Source organism: Syngnathus typhle, linkage group LG3 (assembly GCF_033458585.1).
Source record: "Syngnathus typhle isolate RoL2023-S1 ecotype Sweden linkage group LG3, RoL_Styp_1.0, whole genome shotgun sequence".
NCBI lineage: Eukaryota > Metazoa > Chordata > Actinopteri > Syngnathiformes > Syngnathidae > Syngnathus > Syngnathus typhle.
In genome coordinates this window covers 7,926,898-7,948,209 of record NC_083740.1, presented here as the reverse complement: position 1 = coordinate 7,948,209, position 21,312 = coordinate 7,926,898, and the positions used below count along the sequence as shown (strand labels likewise).

Below are 21,312 nucleotides of genomic sequence, written 5' to 3'. Positions count from 1 at the left end.
ATGACAGACACTATGGATTAAGAAATGGATAACGGGGGAAAAAATTCTAACCCTTCTCATGATGATGCAGTTCAGTTTTACACCACTGCAAAATACAGTTCTAGACAAAACCACGGTGCCAGGCAACCAACCGCAAGGCATCCCTCTAGACACCATCTGGTATTTTGACATGAATCCCCATACACAGCTCTCGTATTGAATGTCATGACATTCTATGACTGTACAGAGCACAGTATTACAACTTGGCCGCTGCTGTAATAACCTTTGGTGGTTCTTTGCTTCAGCAAGGCGATGAGGACATCTGTTCATATTCAGGACACTTGAGGAGGGCTGGGTAGTTGGAGGAGTTCATCTGCAGGGAAGCCTCGGAGGAGATGGACGAGGGGCTGCGGCCGCGTCCGGCCCATGCGTCCGGATGGAGGAACTGGCCCGAGTAGTCTGAGCAGTTGCTGAGGCGAGGCCGGTAGAAGCCCTGGTGGGGTCGGTACATGTCCTCCGCCGTGTAGCGCTTCATGAACAGGTACACCGACATCACGCCGGCTGTCTACAATGCCAAATCGTTGTATTGGAAAAAGGAGCATAATACATTCAAGTGAGAAGATCATCCTTTTGGCATATTACCATGCTTAAATGATTTCAATACAGATTATTATTTTGCCTTTGTGTCATTGTACAGCTTCGCCGCTAGGGTGCACTGTGATTGCATTAATCATTTTGAAGGTTTGCTGCAAGGGGAGATGCTAGCATTACCTCAGTGAGAAGGAAGGAGATCGCGGCAAAAGCAAACGACCATCCATACTTGTAGCTGAAGTAGGCCTCATTGCTTTTGGTCCTATTCAACATTTCATCATTGATATTTGAGATGTACAACACCAGACCAACTACCAGAGACAGACCTGTAAGCACAGAAAGAACACATTAGTGTTCCACTGCCATCCATTTTGAATCTACAGGAGAAAGCATCATTCATCAAAAACAGCAGCAAATTCAATATGAAAAAGACAGCACGATGCTACTGTGCTTAAAATGCCACGAGTGATCCATCCATTTCTGTAGCACTTAATTGTCTGCATTAGGCCTATGGGTAGCTGAAGCCTCTACCAATTGATATGCAGCAAAAGGCAGACAACACTCACAGGGACAGTGGAATGACTCCATCGAGTCCTTTGCTGAATTTAAAGGGAATGAATAAGTCGCATCTATCGGCCGTGAAAAGAGACGACTGTGTTCACTCCCACAATGGCGCAAACACACCTTTCTGTCTACTAACGCCATCAATTCGACCAGTTCAACTGCACCTTGTACTTGACTTAAAAATAGGGCCCATGATGTCTCTCAGTGAATAGAATCCCAAATACGTACCTGATAAGATGAAAAAGATTCCTGAAACAAAGGCTAGGATGGTGCGATGTGGTCGAATGTGGCCAATGTTGCTCAGGACAAAACCGATGAACATGAAGAAGAGGCTGACTAGTGGGAAAGGTGTGGCAGAACGGATCATCTCTGCAATGAAAGAGAAATGAAGACTTTTGCTTACAACATTACTTACAAAGAAAGAGCAGCAACCTGTGGCGAGGAGTGTTCCTTAGCATCCCATAGTTTAAGGTTACACATCAAGATGGAGTCTGACCTTCCTACTGAGAGGCACACAAACTCTTAAAAGCAAAAGGCTCTTTATTTTTTGTAGCCTCCTACTGTGTCAAGTTAAATGTACAATATTGAGGACAATGTGAAAGGGGTCATATTTGAGAACTTCACTTTTCAAGTGCTTGTATACTAATAGTTGAGTCTCAGTCAAGAGCGTATGCCAACTCATGTTAAACAGTCAAGAAAATATGTTGTTTTATTTACATGAAGACTCATTCTCGTGTTGTATGTGGATTTACTTACTCAACACACTAATAGTGGACTCCGAAGTCAACTGGACTTTAGTGGGCATCACATATTCAATGGTAAAACAGCGACCTTTCTCCTCCCCTAAAAAGAAGACGCGGCAGGCAATCAGCTTTTATTGAACACATTTCTGTCACTAATGATATAAGAAAGTATATAAAGCATATGAAACGTCAATCAATTTTTAAAATGTGGAATATATATGTGGGGGCAGAACCATTTCCCTGTTGACTTTATTGTGGACTGAGATTGTTTTTTTTTTGTTTTGCCAATGCTTTTACATTTACTACCGTTGTTGAGGACGTAGGTCAGTGATAATCTTGTCTCAAAGTCTCCCAAAAAGTATCAATGAAGTATCACGTTGAATATGACTCCCAAATGATGTTTTTGAGTAAACAATCTTTCTTTGACCTCCCAAAATTGCAACGAAAGCAACAACGTGACATCAATGTAAGCCTAAAGGTCCATGCAACATCATTCAGGGTCCCCGTTGTAACTGTGCCATGTGATAATGGCCGGTGATTATTTGTAGGTCAAACAGTGTGGCAGTTAAGTGGGCAATAAGGCCACTCAATTGGCTTTAAAACACTGTGTCCCATTAAATAGCCCGTCCCTGTTAAATGGGATGGGCTGCCGCCGTGTCAGGAAAACATCTGTTATCTCATCACATCGTCATGACCTGCCTAGATACAGCCTGGGCGGTCATATGAGGACTAGAAGAAGAAGAGCTCAAATATTTCTGCTCCAAAGAAAGTTGCGCAAGATGGACAGCATAGCAAAGTAAACATTGGAAGCCACTTTACTTGCGTGTGAGGCAAGACTTCTTTAAAAAATGCAGAGTGAGCGGAAAGTATTTTCAACACTCACAAAGACATAACTGCTGTCTCTTTTTTCCACCTTAGGTGTGAAAGTAACAGCGCACACTGTCGCGCTATGCAGCAGCTTTCAACAGCATCAATCGAAGGCGTCATGTGACCACAGTTAATACAGTCGGCTGCAGAGCATCGCAAGATTGTGTTGACATCTAAGCTGAGCAGAAGACACTTCTTAAACCTGATAAAATCATTTGATCACAATCATCACAATGGAAAAGTTTCAGCAACACCTCAAGATTGGTAGTCACAGCTCTTGTGTGTTTTTCACACTTGCTCCATTTCTCTGTGAGTACCAACTGGATGTGGAGTGAAAGAGCTTTAAATAGAATGAAATCAGATTATTTCTTAAAATGCATGCTGCTATTCACTTACAGTGCTTCTCAAATAGTGGGGCGCGCCCCCCTCAGCACTGCAAACTTTTGTGCGGGTACACCATATAAAGTAAATGACGGGAGTGAGCTGACTTTAATCATGGCTGCTTGTAATCACTTTAAATATGGCCCATCAGTCACGCACCCACGGTCTAGATCTTGTGACACACAAACAACAAGCCTGTGATAAAATTCTACTCGTAACTTAGTAGTAGGTAGTGTAATTGCACCTGTGTTGAACATACCAGCCAGGAAACAAACCCTCCACAGGCCAGAGTGCAGGGACATGCGTATCTCGGTGCTCTGGTTGAGTGGAAGGATGACGCCTTCCTCCAGGTAAAGCCAGTAGTCGGTGCTTACGGCGATGCCCAACAGGCCCAGGCCGCAAACAGCGAACACGCTGCTCAGCAACGTCAGCACCTTCCTGCCACATAGGCTCATACCACAGGCTGAAGAGCAAAGGGGCGCCGCCAGCAGAAAGGGAAGCTGGGAGAAGAGAGGGGGGAAAAAAGATTTCATATAAGAGGAGGTAAATCAAGAGTAAGGAAAGTGGCCGTGTGATCATAAGATATCTTGAAAACGAGAACGACAATTCGTGCTTCCTTTGAATACAACAATGAAAATCAGCATTGCAGATGGTGTACATAACGTGTCAGCGAACAAACTTCAAAACAATGGGTTTTTCATATGATAGCCGTTCCCACATATGGCAGGAGCTTGAACGCTGGGGAGCTTGGCACAGGATTTCATGTTGAAAGGAATTGATTTTACATAATGAGCTCTCAGCGTGCTGCAGTATTAAGCACTCACTGTGAGACTGGAACGATGCAAAGTAATTATGTGGAAGGATTTTTAACTCATTAATTCTACTCGGCCTCTTCCTTTTTTCCCTACTGTGAATCGAAAGCCCCAGCTGAAAAGAAAAGACGGAGAGCAACTGTTCCACATGGGAACTTGTTACATCTCAGTACTGGTCTAAAACAAATAATCTGGTCTAAAATGGCTTCAAGTTGAAAATCAGGTAAGAATGGAGTTACATTTCTTTTCTAAAACATAACCAACATGTATTGGGTAACTAACAATGTTGAAATGTAAACTACCACAGTAAAAGGGGAGTTAAACACAGTCTGAGCTATTTTTAGTTGTGTCCTTTACCTGTTAGCCACAGGTCAGCAGGTTGTGGAGAAAATCTGATTGGAGAATGAATGGAAGCATTTCAACCCCCCTCCCTCCAGAGACATGCATTAATGACGAAATAAGTACCATCATTCAGCCTTCTCTCATAGCATAGTGCAATCAGTTTCCATTCAACTCATGTATGCAGAGAAGTATGTCATTGAGGAACCTACCATGTTTTATTTATAGTTAATTGTCCTCATTAGGATTCAGGTAATGTGAGGCTTTGTGCAAGAGGGATCAAGGGGTACACTTTGGACTTGTTGCCAGTCAATCACATGGCACACATGGAGCAAACTAACATGAAACTAACATGTCTGTTTTGGGGATATGAGTGGAAGCTGTAGAGGGAGAAAAACACAAAGTCCCTGGAGAGATGTTCCAAGAGATACTCATACCTACATTTTGCATACTAATATGGTGCAGAATGTTCTTATTCAACTATTTCCACCTCCGGCAAATTTCAAATTGATTATTTATATGTATAAAAAAAACATCTGGCACATAGCTGCCCAGTCCACCCACATTCTCTAAGTAGTATTCTGATTATGCTTCCACCCACATCACACACAACACTGCGACTCCACTCTAAATATAGTTTCACAGATGTTGCTTACTATTAAACACCCACGTACATATAGTGTGTTTTTATTCTACAACCACTTGATTTTCTGCTAAGTAGCTATTTGGTTAGAGCGTCATGGGCTGAAATAGATGTGGCAGACAGACAGCTAGAGTAAAGGGCAAGCTATTATGTGGATTGAGGCATTCCAATTAAATGCTGTTTCATTAAATGGCAGGAAGTATAATTACCTGTGCATTCACTTGTTTCCATTCATTTACTTGGGGGGCAGACGGAAGTTATTTCTCGTGGATCCATCATGCATGCCTTGCGTCGTGACAAAGTAATTTTGCTGCCGATCTAAGCATTTTCATCAATCCATCTTCACAATTGGATGCCCATGGCGCCTCTCTTTTTGCGCTCCCCTGGCACTAAGGATATTAATAGATTAATCATTATTTCAATAGCTACTCATTTGTGACTTTTAGTTTGGTGGTCTGTTCCAATAAAGTTGGGATGATGTGTAAAAGTTAAACAACAGAGTACAAAGAGGGCTGTCATAATGAAATATTTTTAAAAACAACTTTTATCTAGATGATTCCGTGAATTCTATTGATTATTCATTCTATTGCTTTATCAAATAATCGGATACACTTTTGGTTAGTGTATTACTTTTTTCCCCCAACCAATGTTATTTTGTATTTTTGGGTGATTACAAACCAACTAAACAGTTATGCAATATCAAGAAGGATTGATAATGTCTTTTTTTTATTGAGCACAAAAGCTAAATGAGTCTGCTAGTCAGGACTAGAGAAAAAAGAAAATTGGTACTTTTCAAAGACTTAATAAAATATGAAGCTATTAATTTGATCAGCGATCTGTTTTTGATTTGATTAATTTTGACACTTACATTTAATTGAATACATTACAGAGACAGAATATGTAAGAGTCAAATTGATCATTTTAATTGTTTTTTGTCACTTCACTGACTTTAAATTTGGAGCCTGCAACACGTTCCAAAAAAGCTGGGCCAGGGGGATGTATTTCACTGCGTTGTGCCACCTTTTCTTTAAGCGTTTGTGATATTGCAAAGCTCTGTAGAAGAAATTCCTTCCCATTCTTGCCTAATGTACAACTTAGTTGCTGGAATCTGACCCAGGCCCAAACCATCACTTGGCTACAAGAACACATGTTGGCCCTTCTGATTGAGATTTTTGGCCAACTACAGTCAGAATCCAAACATGGATGTGCTTTTGCGGTGAATATTGACCCAGTTAGAAGATCTGTGGGAGCCCTTTTACAAATGTAGTCCCTGGGTGACCTCTGCGTGGACAGGGAACAAACACAAAGCAAGCTCAGCACAGAGGAGCATGAGGAGCCACATGGGAATACACAACAGAAGAAAAGAGAGTTAGTAAGTGAACAAGGTCTGAGCACAGCTGGATGCGGCCCCTGTGATCCTTCCTCTGTTTGACTTCAAAATGCGTGCTGAGGAGCAGCATACTTTGTCTTCCAGTGTTGCCAAAAATACACACACCCTCCAAATTCCCTTGTGCATGCATACATTAAGTGAGGCTTATGTGTTACTGTGTATCCACTAAGCCTGAACAATTGAAAAGTGATCTAATTAACCCCCCCCCCCCCCTTAATATTGTGATTTGCAGTCAATTTGCAATTATTTTTTTCAGGGTCCTCTTCCCATTGTTTTTTTACAAGCTTTAATTAATTAATCTGTTTTATATTACACACAAAATCTGGGTCTTATCACAATATATGCGATTGAACTTTATATTCAAGACAGTTTGACTTCAATTCGAGTTGTTAACTTAAACACTTTGACATGTAGTCGTTTAAGTGTTCACAACAATTTTACAAAATTCTACCAAGTAAATGTGATAATTATTTTTCCATTACTTTCTACGACAAGACATTATTTGTAAATGCCAAACCCCAACCTGGAGGGTTTACTTAACTTTAATAATAAGTTCATATGTGCCTGCAGTTAAAAAAAAAAGAAAAAAAAAGAGAAGTGTGGGGAGTCTCTGTCCTTAAATGCATGGGTGCAGTTAGTTGCTAGGGTGAATATTTGTTCTAGAACAGTGAACTACAATTCTCCAATACTTACAAGCTACCTTCAGAAGAATAAACCAACAACTAGAAAAGAAAAATCGTGGTTTTATCCTCATTGGAGTCCCAGTTGGAAATACCGCACTGTGACGTCAACACTACACAGAGCAAATGCATCAATGCCTGTCTCGTTGCAACAAGTCGCCTGTCATTCACCATCACAGCAGTTGCGACTGCCTCAAAAAGCCCTGACAGTTCCCCGAAAGTGTTTACGTTGCCTTTGCAAACACACATTACGATGGCCTCCCACACATGACTGTATTTCTGCTGTAGCACTTTTTGTCTGGCCAGCATGTTGACGAATGGCTGGCAGCCAAGCAAACCCGTGGGCTGTGCACTCCTACAGAATAACAAAAACATCAAGACTTATATGCAATATGTCTAGGTGCACACAATTATGTAATATTGGATGATATATCAGTTGGTTCACAGCTACTAAAATGAGCAGAGTACTTATTGCTTACTGAAGAGCAGCTCGTATGTGCTGTCCATGGTGCTGAAATATCACTCTACGTATTGGAAGCCATTCTTTAGTAGTTTTAGCCACTTTTTTTTTTTTTAAACTGGAAGATCTATTATCCAATCAAAACGTATAATGCTTGATTTCTATTTTTATCATCCTGACATGAATCAACACAGTGCGTCAGTCCTGCACAATTCAACGACATCCAGTCGAAGAGCTGTATCAAGATGCATGGATTTGAATTCTACTAATTGTATACTACTACCCTCAACAAATAACTCAAACTTTACTAGTACAGCTGTAACATAACTACTATTGCTAAATTAATGTATATCTGATGATGTCAATCAAAACAGAACACAACGTATATTAGTAAAAACTGTTATTTTTAATACACCACTTGTCTCAGATGAAAACTGTGTAAACAGTAAGACAACAACAGATGTTAAGATTATAAAACGGGTCGACGATTTAACCTCATATTATTCTCCAAATGTTGCAAAAGGCGAATTTGCATCCTCTCACTCTCTCGTGGCTAAATTATGTCGATGGCAATAAACGTGAAGCTTCAGGCTGAATAATAACAGCTGCCACTATCATTGCATTTAGAGAGCAAAATAGCTCTTGGTTTAGAACTCCGAGTTGGAAAACTGTGTGTTACTTGTTAAAACATATGAAAGCTTCTAGGTGCGCATGGGAAGAGCTCGAAGAACGCGCGTAACATAAGACATAAGTAAAACAAAGCCACGGAAAGATGAGATCAATCCAAAATTGGTTACCTTCACGAAGGAAAGTCGTTGCTTTGTTGCTGTGGTGTGTTTTGTTTGTTGTGTCCTTGTTGGTCTTGCGCGTAGTCTCCACTTTGGAGCCAAGCACGGCTGTGAGCACCTCAGGCTCGTGCACGCCCACTTGCTCCACAAAAGGGAGTGCGCGTCGCACGTGCCAGCCCGACTCTTCGCGCACGTCAAGCGCGCATGAAAATGATATGATGTTGAGGAGCTGATGGATGTTGCGTGTGTTTATCAATCGATCAATCAGTCAGATACTCATTTCTTTACATCTGAGGGCTTTCTGTATTCATCCCTGCAAGAAGATCCCCCCCCCCCAAAAAAAAAACCCAAGTCACATCAGTAAGGTTTTTTTTTTTTGACATAGTATAAAAGGAAATATTGTAAGAAAAAAAAATCAAGTTGGAAACATCACTTTCCATGATTACAAGCTAAAAGAAATATTTGTGGACTTGTATTTGGTGAGAGGGAATGCTTGAATATGGACTCTTTTTTTTTTCTTGTCGCCAAGAAATTTTGCGGCAAGTCAAAATTGTCTGTGAACATACTAGAAAGTTTTTGCAACCTTTTCAGAAGCCATTATTCACCCCATACGCAATTATTTGTAAGAACACAACATAATAACCGAGACACACAGTGATTAGCCTGAGTTAATGCAGCCTACTTAATGTCCATGTTAGTAAAGGGTGATTAAATAATGCAGTATGGAATTAATGTGTATCAAGCCACGCTAATTATTCATAAACAAGATTACATTGCAGCATGTCACGTGGAATCAAACATACCCTGTGCATATGTCACTCTGATTTAGAACATGGCGTCTCAGAACATATGGGCCGTCTTTGAAGGGCATCTGGACATTTGCAGAATGACTAACACATTGTGTTCTTCGGTGATACGATGAAAGATGGATGCTTGAAGAGCACGTCATCGCTCAGATGAACCCTCATTGCACTCGCAGCAATGGCACCACTCGCACACATTTTGTAGCACTCCCTTTTATTTCATCTTTGATTTTACCCTCTCTTCTGAAAGCCAAATATCAAAGTCGGTCACACCATCTGGATTACCACAGGCAGAAATTAACATGAAATATGAACTCTTTCAGCATATCCTGGACAGTCACATATTTATTTTTTTAAAAATCAAAAACTGACCAACGATGTAATCATCTGTAAAGAAAAATGGGTCAAATATTCGACCTATCGAAAAATGACAATCATTTGTCTTATCATTGTGGTTGTACTTCACAGTGGTTACAGAATTGTCCATCATAACAGTTAGCTCTGTTTTTAATATCAATGGAAATCAAAATAATCTGGTGGAATGTTATTTTATTGCATTAGAAAATATGAGTAACTGCACAGGCAAGGTTTTGATGGAAACATCTTCAGTGCTCGGTTTCAGGAAAGAAGAGAATGCAATGTCATTCAGACTTTGGACAGACACATATTCAAATGTGGATATACGTACACGTGGGTGCAGCGGCAGGAAGAATTAAAGGTCTCAGATATTATCCTTAAAAACTCATTAACATTTTCAGTCCTGATGGTGTGAGACTAAGATACTAAAATACTGATGTGTTTCAGTGAAACATTAAATGCGCCATTGGACTTGTTCTACCTTCCAACAAGTGTGAACAAAATTAGCCATATAATTGCTGGTGCATGTACGCAATGTTCATACCATAAACACAGATGTCAGTTTATTAGCTATTAGAAGTGCGGCTAATTTGACTCAGGGGACTGGGGGGCTTTCAGGGCTCAGACCGAAACGTGTGCTTCTGGAAGCCTGCCTTCGAAGGTATGTGTAATGCAATTAAATATTGTAAATGGAGATTTCATACTAGTGTGAATATGCCATAATAACTATCTACAAATGCTGGGGTGTGTCATAAAAATGAACAGTTCATAGTCGTCTCATTTCATGGCAGTAGATTCAGTCAACGTGACAAATTGTGCAGCGAATACTTTTTTTGTTCCAAATCATTGGACATTTCTGTCTGAATATTTGAGGAAAGGTCATGAAGAGGAATGCAAAATACAAAAATTAAATAATTGCCAGCAATGACTTTCCCGCTGGTGGAGTAATGGTGAACACGCCGGCCTCGCAGTTCTGAAATTTGGAGGCTGAGGCCTGCCTGGGTGGAGTTTGCATGTTTTCTTTTTTTACTCTGACGTCCTCCCTCAGTCCAGAAACATACATGTTAAGTTCATGTTTGACTCATGTGTTCACTCCACTTTAAAGGTCTTTGTTTTTTTAAATGTACTTGCATAGTAAAAAGATTTCAAAGTATGAAACTCAAGTTTCTTTTTTATTTGCATTATCATACATTAGGTACAAATGACACAATCAGTTACAAGGTAGGTTGCTCAGTCGTTTTAAAGGTTTCAGGCTGACGAGGAAGGAGAACCAACATTTGCAAAATACAAGGTCATCTATTTATTGTCTACATAGGCATCTACTGGAAGTAGTAGTTTATGTACAAGGACAATAAGAGATTGTGTGATGAGTTTGGCAATAAGGCATTTCTGCCCTCGTTCTAAGGGATGACACGTCCTTCACCTCTCAACAGACTAACTTCTATGAAAAGACAACAGGATTCATCGAAAGCCTTATCACATGCGTACCTAGTACAGTAAAGGAGCAGTAGTGTAAGAAAGAAAAAAGAAAAAACCTTCACTCATACTTTAAACTTAAGATGTATTCATTAGTATCGGGCCATAATTATTTAAATTAAAAAAAATGACTCAAGTGTAAACCGTATAAAGCACAGACATAAACATGACTCGTAAAATTTCCTTCTGGGGTTTATGATAGAGAAGTCGGAGTTGTTGAAAATTATGTGCGTTTGTATTTATGCTCGCGTGTGGAGGCTGTCAATTAATTGGGCCTTGCATCTTTTCTCAGTGTTTTGGTTTCGTTAATCACACATGAGCAGCTTCATTTTTTAAAACTACAGGGTTTTACTTATCAGTTTGGCACGGGAAAGATGATTTTGTATCTGGTGTATAGGTATCAAATATGTCACGTACTGCAGGAAAGAAAGTTCGAATGTGTGTGTGTCTTTTTTTTTTTTTTTTTTTTTTTTAAATAACATTCTCATATTGGCTGAGGAAGCTGGAAAGATAACTGACAATGGCCACAAAAGTAAACCTAAGAAAATAACAAACACAACATTTAAGATTATAAACCCCATTAATGAGACATAGCTGGTCTATAGCAACACAACAAGCAGTGTTAAAGGAGCACTAAGAATGTGTTTGTCACTATGATGGATTCGGTAAAAATAATAAATCCACAAAATGACCTAAAAGGGGATGTCCTAAAAATTATTAGCAAATGGAGAGCACGCATGAACGCTGAATATCTGCAAAGCTCTGCAAATATGCAAACCAAGCACTCAAAATATTTAAGATAAGCAAATATGATTTTCTTTTCTTTTTTACCCTAAAACTGATCAATTTTGTCACGTTGTTGCATAAAAGAAAATTATTTATATCGTCAAACATAAACCATGTTAATTTAACAAAATGGAACCACCAGTATTCATCGATAAAATGTCAATAAACGCCCTCCTTTTCAAATTCCACAAAAAATATATATTTCCACTGGAAGTATTTCAGTGACCTTTATTTGGGGAAAAAAATAACCTTTTCAATTCGCATGATAACATCTGCTGGTATAAGATAAGGAATCTTGGCCAATGAGGAAGTTTGCTGAAAATCACAAACAGACCCGAAAACTCTTATGATTCAAATCCTACACACATATTGTAAATACTGACCATGAAGACGTAGAGTGAGCATCTAACTGACTGAAATTGTTTGAGTTTTGAGGAGAGTGTCACTTTCTAGTTGAATTGACGATTACATTTAGGTGGCATGCTGCATTTAATGACTCACATGCATGAGCGATTCGATCACGTGCTTGCTCGTCCTAACGACGATAAACAGTGTTCACCAAGCCTACCAAAATGAGCAACTGGCAATATTATGAGCGCGCTCGCTAAACTGTAGATCGTCTCAACAATGATGAGAAAAGCACATTTAGGTGTCGGTATAAAAATCTGCTAGACTCTTTTGAAATACTCCATAATGATTATTTACAAAGGCGTTGTACACAGATTTAGGTGCGTTCTAAGCTCTTATGTCATAGATGATGAGGGTGATGTATTTATAGTTTCGCAAAAAACAAAAACAAACATTGTTCTACTTTTAACATAAATCTAATGAATTTTTTTTTTTTTTTTTTTTTTTTTTTTTACACACAACATAATGCACCCCCCCAAAAAAACATTGCATGATTACTGCTGTATTCAAGAAATCAAATGTCTACATGACAGTGATGTTAATTTCTTATGTTAACTAGAATTTGTTGACCCCTGTTAACTGTTAATTATTTTAAGGGTATACACAAAGTATCGATGTGTCCTGTGAGTCAAACGTTTCATAAACGTGGTCATAAAAAAAAAAAATGAAAAGCCTTGACGATCTGCAGAGAAATGCAGATTTGGTAGGGCTTTGTAATTTGGAACTAGTCCTGGCAAAAATGAACCGCTTTTTCTTTTTCAAGCTCCATTGCATCTTACCGTATATTCAAATCTGACTTCATTTTCGCCACCACTGGCAATTGAGACAATTGACACTAAAACCTTACAGACATAAATAAGTTAAACGGGCAGAAAGCTGTAAACATGACACCGAAACATTCTCTCACGAGGTGCTTTTTCAATGCCCGCACCACCTCTCCTTCATGTTTGACTACGGTAGCCAAGGCAGAAGGTGCCTTCATGCTGTTCTTATTTCTTCATTCAAAACAAAACTGAGCCACCAACTCGATGCGTGTGGACAACAATGCTTCTCAAGTCATACAGTTCATGCATCTACAGAATGAATCCATGCTCTGAATGCTCTTTTGAAATGATCTTGCTTCTACAACAGACAGCCGCAAATGAATATATTCCTTTACTTACATCGATGAACACTGTTTTGTCTCAGTGCGTCCAGTTCTGGAGTAAACTTTCAATAAAAAAAGGACATCATTGAACACAATACATGCTCATTAGTAAACTAAACAAAATGACTTCTTGTGGCGGCACAATCTAAATCAAAGCTAATCTAGATAGCAAAATATACCATAGAAAACAAATAAGCATGCCGTACAATTCCCGCTTGTGATTAGAAATGATACATCAAGTTTTGTAATGTCAAGTGGTGGTCGTATATTAGGTTGTTGCTTAGTTTTAGTGGATGGCAGTGAGTAGAGGAGCTCCTTGAAGGGTGACTACGAGAGGTTTGACCATCCTTCTCATGCTCTGTTGTTGAGCGACGGGTGTACAAACTGCGGGTTTATGAAGGAGAAGCCCGCAAACTCGGCCTGGTCAATGTTGGCGATCACCAGCTCGTCAGGAGGTGTGAGCTGAGGCTGCGTGCGAGTGAAGAACTTGTCGAAGTTTTCGGCTCCTTTGCCGCACTGTAGTGACAAAATAAATACACGTATTGATGAGGTACACGTGAGCATTTTTAAATGAATTCATTTTGGGGCTATTTCTTAGATGATCATATTCACGCTTGCGTGTGGACAATACCATTAAAACCTTTGCAGAGTCACTTAAAATCATTTCCATGTGGGTGAGGTCAAAACTGTGTCTTACCTTTTTGTGAGAGAGAAAAAAAAGCTGTTCATATTATGAGCATGCAGATATATAGATCTGTGCATCTATTTTGTCCTTACAAATAAAATCACGAGTGACATCTTAAGGAAGGCACATAAAAAAATAAACATCCTGTAAATAGTTTAAAAAAAACTGTTGTGCATATCGAGGGTAAGCATTTCCCACGCCGACCTGTTGGTAAGGATCACGAAACGTACCAGACTGAAATTGGTCGAACCAATCTCTTCGTCTGAATATTCTGTGCGCAGTGACACGTAAAAATGAAGAAAGAAAAAAACAACACCTGACTATTACCGTCACATTACATGCTCCAGATCTCATTCACAATCAATGGCAGTGGAGCGTTCACAAGACCAAATCAGCATTGGCGCAGCTGCAGAACACTTTCAAACAAACAAGGTTCATTTAGTGTGAGCTTTGTAGTATTAATGATGCGCTCATGTGATCTACAGCTACGATTCATCATGCAAAAAAAAAAAAAAAAAAAAATTACAGTATGTACTCTACATGAATTCTTGACTAATTTAACATTGCATTTACATGGTTCATAAATTCATGTAGTAGATACATATTGGATATATATATAGATATATATATCTATATATATATTGCTATTTATATTGTTTTCAAACATAAGATTCCAATGTATGAATTTTAAAAAAGGGTTTAATAAACTGACTAAAACTACAGCCATTAGAATTAAACAATAACAAAGACATGTTGATAACGATAGACTAGGATGAGTGTGTCTCCTGACCTAATTGGTGGTCTAAATCTTCCTCTAAATAAGTTCAACTTGCTCGTGGGGTGTCCCCGGCTGCCCTTGTGTGTCTAACGGGGTTTTCCCTTCCTTTTCCGATTAATTAAGATCTGAGTTTTGTTCAGACTGAGCAGCTTATTTAGGTCAAGAGAGATTCATCACGTGTGCTTGGCCATGTAGGGCAACTTCTAACTTTGTTCTGCCACATTTTGGCCTGAACTCACACAGCGAGCAGCAGAAGCCTCTTGGCTGCTCATGACTTCTCTTTCAACCCCAAACATCATCTCCTCACATGAAGCATCAGTCAAATGAAAAAAGGCTTCCACAAAACATCCATCACACTGTAGTCAATTGAAGTGGATAGAATCGACCCAAGAACTGCAGCACCTGAATTCCAGAAATTTGGTAAACTCAAGGTAATTTTTCCAGTTATTTTTGTTTGGTATAGGATTATCAAACTTGAGTTTTAGTATGTCTCACCACCCATAGGACTGGACTGGAACAAAACATAATCCCTCAAAATCATTACACAGCAACCACACAAAAAAGTAAAAATCGATCGATGCTGGTGCATCGATGTTTACCATCATATTGATATTTTGTTCCCCTGTGGCTTCCTTCCTTTGTCATGGTCGCTTCAAATGGTTACTGGCAGCTGTGAGCAGTTTTCAAAGTCATGACTAACCAGGCACTAACGGGCCTCCATTGACCTACATTCCTTGTGTTTATGCTAGCGTCAATTGTGTATGAATATGCACAAACATGCACAAAAATAATTTTGTCTGGCCATGCATTGTTTTATTTTCCTGTCATTCTTTTTTTATTGGACAAAAACAAACAGGTTCATATAAAGAAGCACAAACACGTGTTTGTGTGTCAGAATTGTTCAAACAATATTTTTACCGACAGGTGAACTTCCCTCCAAGCCACTCTTCGACATGAAGAACAACTCCCTGTGTTTATGTATGTGACTGATGCACAGCAGATACCTGACGGGTATCGCTGGCGTCCTTCAACTGTCATCTTCCATCCATCACTGACTACCCTTCACTCAAGAGGGGCAGCGCATTTCGCACTTTGACGTCTGATGGCCATCTTGGCTTTTTTTTCTGAATGCCACGATTGACAACAAAAGAAAAACCATTGCCCACTTTTACTAGAAGTCTTTAGACTATTCATTCTCATTGAATGATTCGATGAAATTTTACGGATTGATGACCCAAGCTGTTGATAAATTGATATTAAATAAATTGATAAAGTATCCAACATGGGATTTTGACCTACTTTCTTCTCATCTTTAATCGCTTTGCCTCGGTCCTTCTCTCTCTCTCTCTCTCCGCATCTACACTGCCATGCACGCCTTTGCACTCAAGCATATTAAAAGAAGTCAGCTACTTAGGATGATAACTGTTTGCTCGCCTCCATTAAGAGTTGTGCCAACCCACTTGCTCTCACGCGCCACAACTACCTCGCTTTCTCGACAGCCACAACTGTGAGAAGCCCTCCGCTTTTCACCTCATCTCACCGCAAAATTGAGTTGTTTATTAGCGGTGAAGACATTTGCACTCAGCATATGTTGCACTGAGATAAGCAGTTTATGAGGAGAGCAAGAAATGATTGGATTTAGGTTCTTCGTTGTGTACAACATTTTTTTTGGTTATAAGTGTGATGAACATAGCGCTAAAATATTTTGGGCAACTTTTAAACATTGGAACACTGAATACATAAATTAAAAAATTTCAATCCCATTAAAAAGGAAGAATGAAGTCATTACCAATGAAAAATGAGTCATCCTTGCAAAGCCTTCACAGATTAGCAGTGAGTAAAATCCATCACTAAATCACATTGAGTGCTTAGGAAAGACATGCTTGACCTTTGACCAGCTGCATATAACAATCACTATTGATATTTATTACTTGTCGGAAAGCTGTGACGAATCAGCACCCACCTAGTGTAAAATAAAACGTGCATGAGAGATTACTGCAGTGTACAATTCCAAGAGATGAGAACACACTATGGTAGAAGAAGCAATTTGGACTGAGAGAACAACATTCACAGGATCTGTTTACCAATCAATTCAGTCTTGGTGATCTGTTAGGTCTCAAAGGATTAAAAATGCTGTCCATTTTTGGAGACACGAGTTCAAAGTACTAGGACTTTTTAAATATCTCTCGAAAACTCTTGGTTTACTTTAGTTGCTTTCACAGTCTTGGATGTATGGTTGATTTATGGTTCGACTGCCTTCCAAAGAGGCGTGAGTGTGTTATTTGACTCAAATTGCAAATGCCAAATTGCGCCCCATAGAGAGGTGACGAGATATCAGTCATCTTTTACCAAATGTCATTCAAAAGCAAACATAAATCTTGCCATGTTGTCAATGTAAATATTCCCTTTTGCTTCAGGAAGGTCTGAAATTTTGCCTTGCAGCACACTAACAAGAAACCTTCAATGAGAGCACTTTTGTTAGGCATCCTTTAAAAATCTACAAGATGCTTCTACTTCTACTATTAGTATTTCTCCAGGTTCACGGCAGAATGTAAATAAATCAGATTTTAGTCCTTTAAAAGCAGGCCAAAATAGGCTATGTGTCAATGTCATCTTGTAAGCGTGTGTACCCGTCATTGTCTTACAGCTGCAGTGAGTCATAATTCATGCGAGGGGCCATTAGGTATGCCGTCCATGGCCAATGTTCCAGGATGTCTGGTTCCAAGACCTCCCACTCTTCTTTTCTGATCCTCTGTTCATTCCCAGCTCCAGCTCACATCTATCAATCAACAGCTTTTACACTCGACCTAGTTTCCTCCTTCCTCCTTAAAGCATGTTGGCCATCCATATGTGGGCGTTTCTTGCTAACACACTGCTCAATGGATGTTGTCAGTGTTGCCTTGGTAACAACATCCCATGATAGATGGACGCATTAAAAAAAAGGCCTCGATGCTTATACTGACATACATTTTTCTTTATCCACCTTTGTATCTAAAATGCAGTGAAGGCATTGATTGCAATTGTGCAGCTCATGCGGGCAGATGAAATGATAGTGAGCAAGGATGGCTGTGCATAAAAAGAGGAAAGATGAGAGAATGGGATGGAGAGGAACGCTTGGATGTAGTCGAGTGTGAAGGGAGTATAACAACAGCTATTTGCTGATAATGGACAAGTCCCCAGTGCTGTATTACATAGTTGGGTGAGATGGACATGATAGAGCATTACGTATCAGATCACAACATTAACACGACCATCGCTTGTCTTTTTCCACATCTACAATACAGCCATGCAAACATCCGCTGTGCTATGACAATGCCTTTGTAGAATTGGACCAGTACAAAAAAAGATAGGCACAAAGGCCATGGGAGTTCTATTCTTTTTCTACATGGGAAAATTTGGACTTCTGTGCACCAAACACAAAGCGTAAATACTAAATACAGGACATGCATCCCTAGCTTGTCTCTATTTCTATGGCACTCACATTCTTCCTACATACATATAATCGTTCAAATTGAAAGTCACGCACACGCACAATTTGCATCACACAAAGAGGGACGGCCGGCATTCACCTTAGATGAACCGGAGCCCTTGAGGGTTAAGAGACGAAAATAAATACTGTATTCAAATATGTAACACGCACACGCTTCTACATACAAGTAGTTCTGCCTGTCTTCCATGCTTATATTTGTTTCATGTCTGGGTTGACAATACTTGCCTCATTGTATCCTTCATAAGTAATTGACAATGTATTAATTATACATTGGGATAAGGAGATATGGAATTATTTATGGGCCATATATGTATGCCAAATGCAATCTACAGTATGCCCTGTCCCTGCAGCTCTGTTTTGACGTAGTCTCACATCACAACATTGTTGAAGGAATATTGCCCTTTCTTCACAAGACATCTCAATTGGTGTTGACTTGAAGTTCGAATGCCCAGAAGGTTAAACGATCTGACCAGAATTTTAGTCTCACAATTTCCAAAGTCAGTTTACATAATGTCAGAACACAAGATTTTATTTCAGCCAGCGTCGTAGGTTTAACCTTTTGCCTATTTTGTTCTCCTAAAAGGTCAGCAGGACAAGAACATGCATGGACAGGAACAATGATCGCCAGTAACCATGAGGATGATGATGATGAATGACTGTCATGTTTATCACTGTTCTTTTATTCGTCTTGCTTCGTTGCCATTGGATTGATAGGACTCGCAGGAAAGGCCGGATATTCTGCGGCGGAAACTCATTTGTGTCACTTGTATCCGTGATGATGTTCCATGACTTGGAACCTTAGGTGATGGTGGGACCATAGACAATTCAAAAGCTACACTTTTCACCGAGCTTCTTCTTCATCATGACGACTGGATGTAGAAACCTCATCCTTGCTCGAAAGGTGACATTGCTAGCCAGCTTTTGGATCAAGAGATCAGAATGCCAAGGTCTATCCACAGATGCATAAGATATGGCCATGACAGGGTGGATAATTTTCTTTCTTTTTTTTTTTAAGTGTATGTGCACATGACTTACCAGTTTCGGCTTGAAGGGCGGCTGAATCTCCTTATTCCCAAGACGCTCCCAGTCAATACGTCGGAAGAAGGCATGTTCTTTGACATCCCGCTCGCCTTCAAGACCGCAGCCCAGACGCTTGGATGGATGCTTAGTCATTAGCTGTTTAATGTACAGAACAACAAAGTGGATATGTTGTCAAAACAAGTGGCTCGCACTGCCTATCTTACATCACAATTGTACTCAAACGGAGGAAAGTGTTTTTTACTCCCTCGCCAGTCTTCTTACACTGACGTGTTCCTTAATGGGATTTTACTGCATTTCTAGGTCACAGAAGGGCTCGAAAATAAGTGACATAATTGTGATTTTTTTTTTTTATATTTATAGCCTCTCTGTTTTTCTTTTAGAGAACTGCTGCCACTCTTAGTCATATCACAGAAAGTATATATATATTTTTTTAGAGAGCAAATTAAAAAGTACCCACAGGTATATGAGCAGCAACACCAACAAAAGTCAGCTCCGTGTTTAATTTTGCATGGCCAACCAAATGGCACATAAAATATGTATCAAAATGGAACCGTCTAGAATAAAATACAACTTAGTACGACGAACAAGAGTTTCTATGATATTCAGTTTCATAAATAGTTTAGGTTAAAGCCTTTAACACTGGTGCAATATGTGACCTATAATTACAACATTGTTTATATTTGTGCTTTCCCATGTACAGCTTGATAGTGAAATAAAACAATACTTTAGTTGCAATCAGGGATTCTAAGAGTGAGCGCTGGGGAACCATAACTTGGGCCCTAAAAAGATAATTGCAATAAATGAGGTCACATCTTTTTGTACCTAACTAAATATGAAGAGGACCATCACAACAAATAAACATCCCAAACCAATTACTCCTCCTTGTGTAGATTAACTGTAACAAAAATGTTTTGCTTGGTTTAGTTCCTGCAATTTAAATCCTGAAATCAACATTTGTATTGTGTTATGTTTCCCCTTAGAGAACCAGAAGCCCCAAATGCACACGCTGTTGTCTAAATAAATCTTGCGATAAATAATGTATTCATGATTCCATAATATCTTAACTACCATTAGGTACTATAATGGACAAAATGTTGGTTTTCCTGCATTGTGTTTTAATAATGTATATGTGCATGCTAAAAAAAAATAGGTGAGACATGGCCAAAGCAGATTTAAAGAACATCTATTCTAATTCACACTGACATAGAACTCGGGAGCTGTTCCTTTCAGGACTAAAGATGACAAATGTAGAACGAGCAGACTTCCTCTTATATTAATGTAGATTATGTTGGATTTAGTGAAAGTGAGTTCCACTAGACTTAGATTGTTGATTTCCATGAGTTTCTACTCAGACTGATAGTAATAATGCATTTTTATGCATGAATGTGTGTGTGTGTGTGCGTGCGTGTGCGTGCGTGTGCGTGCGTGTGCGTGCGTGTGCGCGTGTGCGCATGCTTGTTTGAAATGCCATTGATTGATCAAACCTTTTACTCACCCCTTTGCAGATGGAAACAGCCTCTTTGGACAAGGACTTTGGGTAGGAAACATTGTGCTCCATAATGGACTGGAACAATTCGTCTTCATCCTCTCCATCAAAAGGAGGCTGTGGACAGATAGAGCGTGATGTAGAGAGTGTTTCATCCATTATCACAAGATGGATGAATAGATGGTTGCAATTTTGAGACCACAAACAATTTTTTGTCAAGTGGTACCAAACAGTAGGAGAGGGATCCAACAGTGGCAGAATTGGGGATTTTTAATTTGTTTTTTTTTTCTTCTGTAAAACAAATTTAAATTGGCCAAATTTAAAATATCTGGAGTATGAATCGCAATAACTAGTGGATTATTAATTGATGGAATGGATTGTTAATTAAATGCATCTTTAAGCAATGTAAGGAGACATCTCTGAGCAGCGTTGTGCCTTCTTCACTGGGTAGTTATCATCAGTAGCTCTAATGTGTCTCAACAGTTGAGGAAATGAATTATTTGTTGTTAACACTCCACCAGGCTTGCTAGAGATAACCCGTCTTCTTCATGACGTCTTGATCAGGGTCTTCACACACTCAGAAAATATAGGGACATCTCAGGTAAAATGTTATCTTCA

At 39.4% G+C, this 21,312-nt stretch overlaps 2 protein-coding genes across 5 annotated transcripts in view; both read right to left on the bottom strand.

The window, feature by feature from the left end:
* Positions 1-280: 280 nt before the first annotated feature.
* Positions 281-3,580, bottom strand: LOC133151641 (voltage-dependent calcium channel gamma-5 subunit). Of its 2 annotated transcripts, none has more exons than XM_061274840.1 (5): positions 3,344-3,580; positions 1,891-1,981; positions 1,363-1,503; positions 751-896; positions 281-544 (listed from the first exon to the last, which is right to left on the bottom strand). In XM_061274840.1, the coding sequence occupies exons 1-5, from the start codon at positions 3,578-3,580 to the stop codon at positions 281-283; spliced, it is 879 nt and encodes a 292-aa protein (XP_061130824.1). The 2 variants fall into 2 exon arrangements, with proteins under 2 accessions (XP_061130824.1, XP_061130825.1); XM_061274841.1 differs by having other exon boundaries at positions 1,891-1,977; positions 3,385-3,580.
* A 6,970-nt stretch (positions 3,581-10,550) lies between these two features.
* The window catches only part of prkcaa (protein kinase C, alpha, a), a 64,601-nt gene continuing 53,839 nt past the window's right edge, over positions 10,551-21,312 (bottom strand). For all 3 annotated transcript variants that reach the window (XM_061273908.1, XM_061273909.1, XM_061273910.1), the window contains 3 exons: positions 20,704-20,811; positions 19,203-19,343; positions 10,551-13,730 (listed from right to left, as the gene is read on the bottom strand). In XM_061273908.1, the coding sequence (XP_061129892.1) occupies positions 13,566-13,730; positions 19,203-19,343; positions 20,704-20,811 (414 nt within the window). In that variant the 3' untranslated portion in view covers positions 10,551-13,565. The remainder of the gene's footprint in view (positions 13,731-19,202; positions 19,344-20,703; positions 20,812-21,312) is intronic.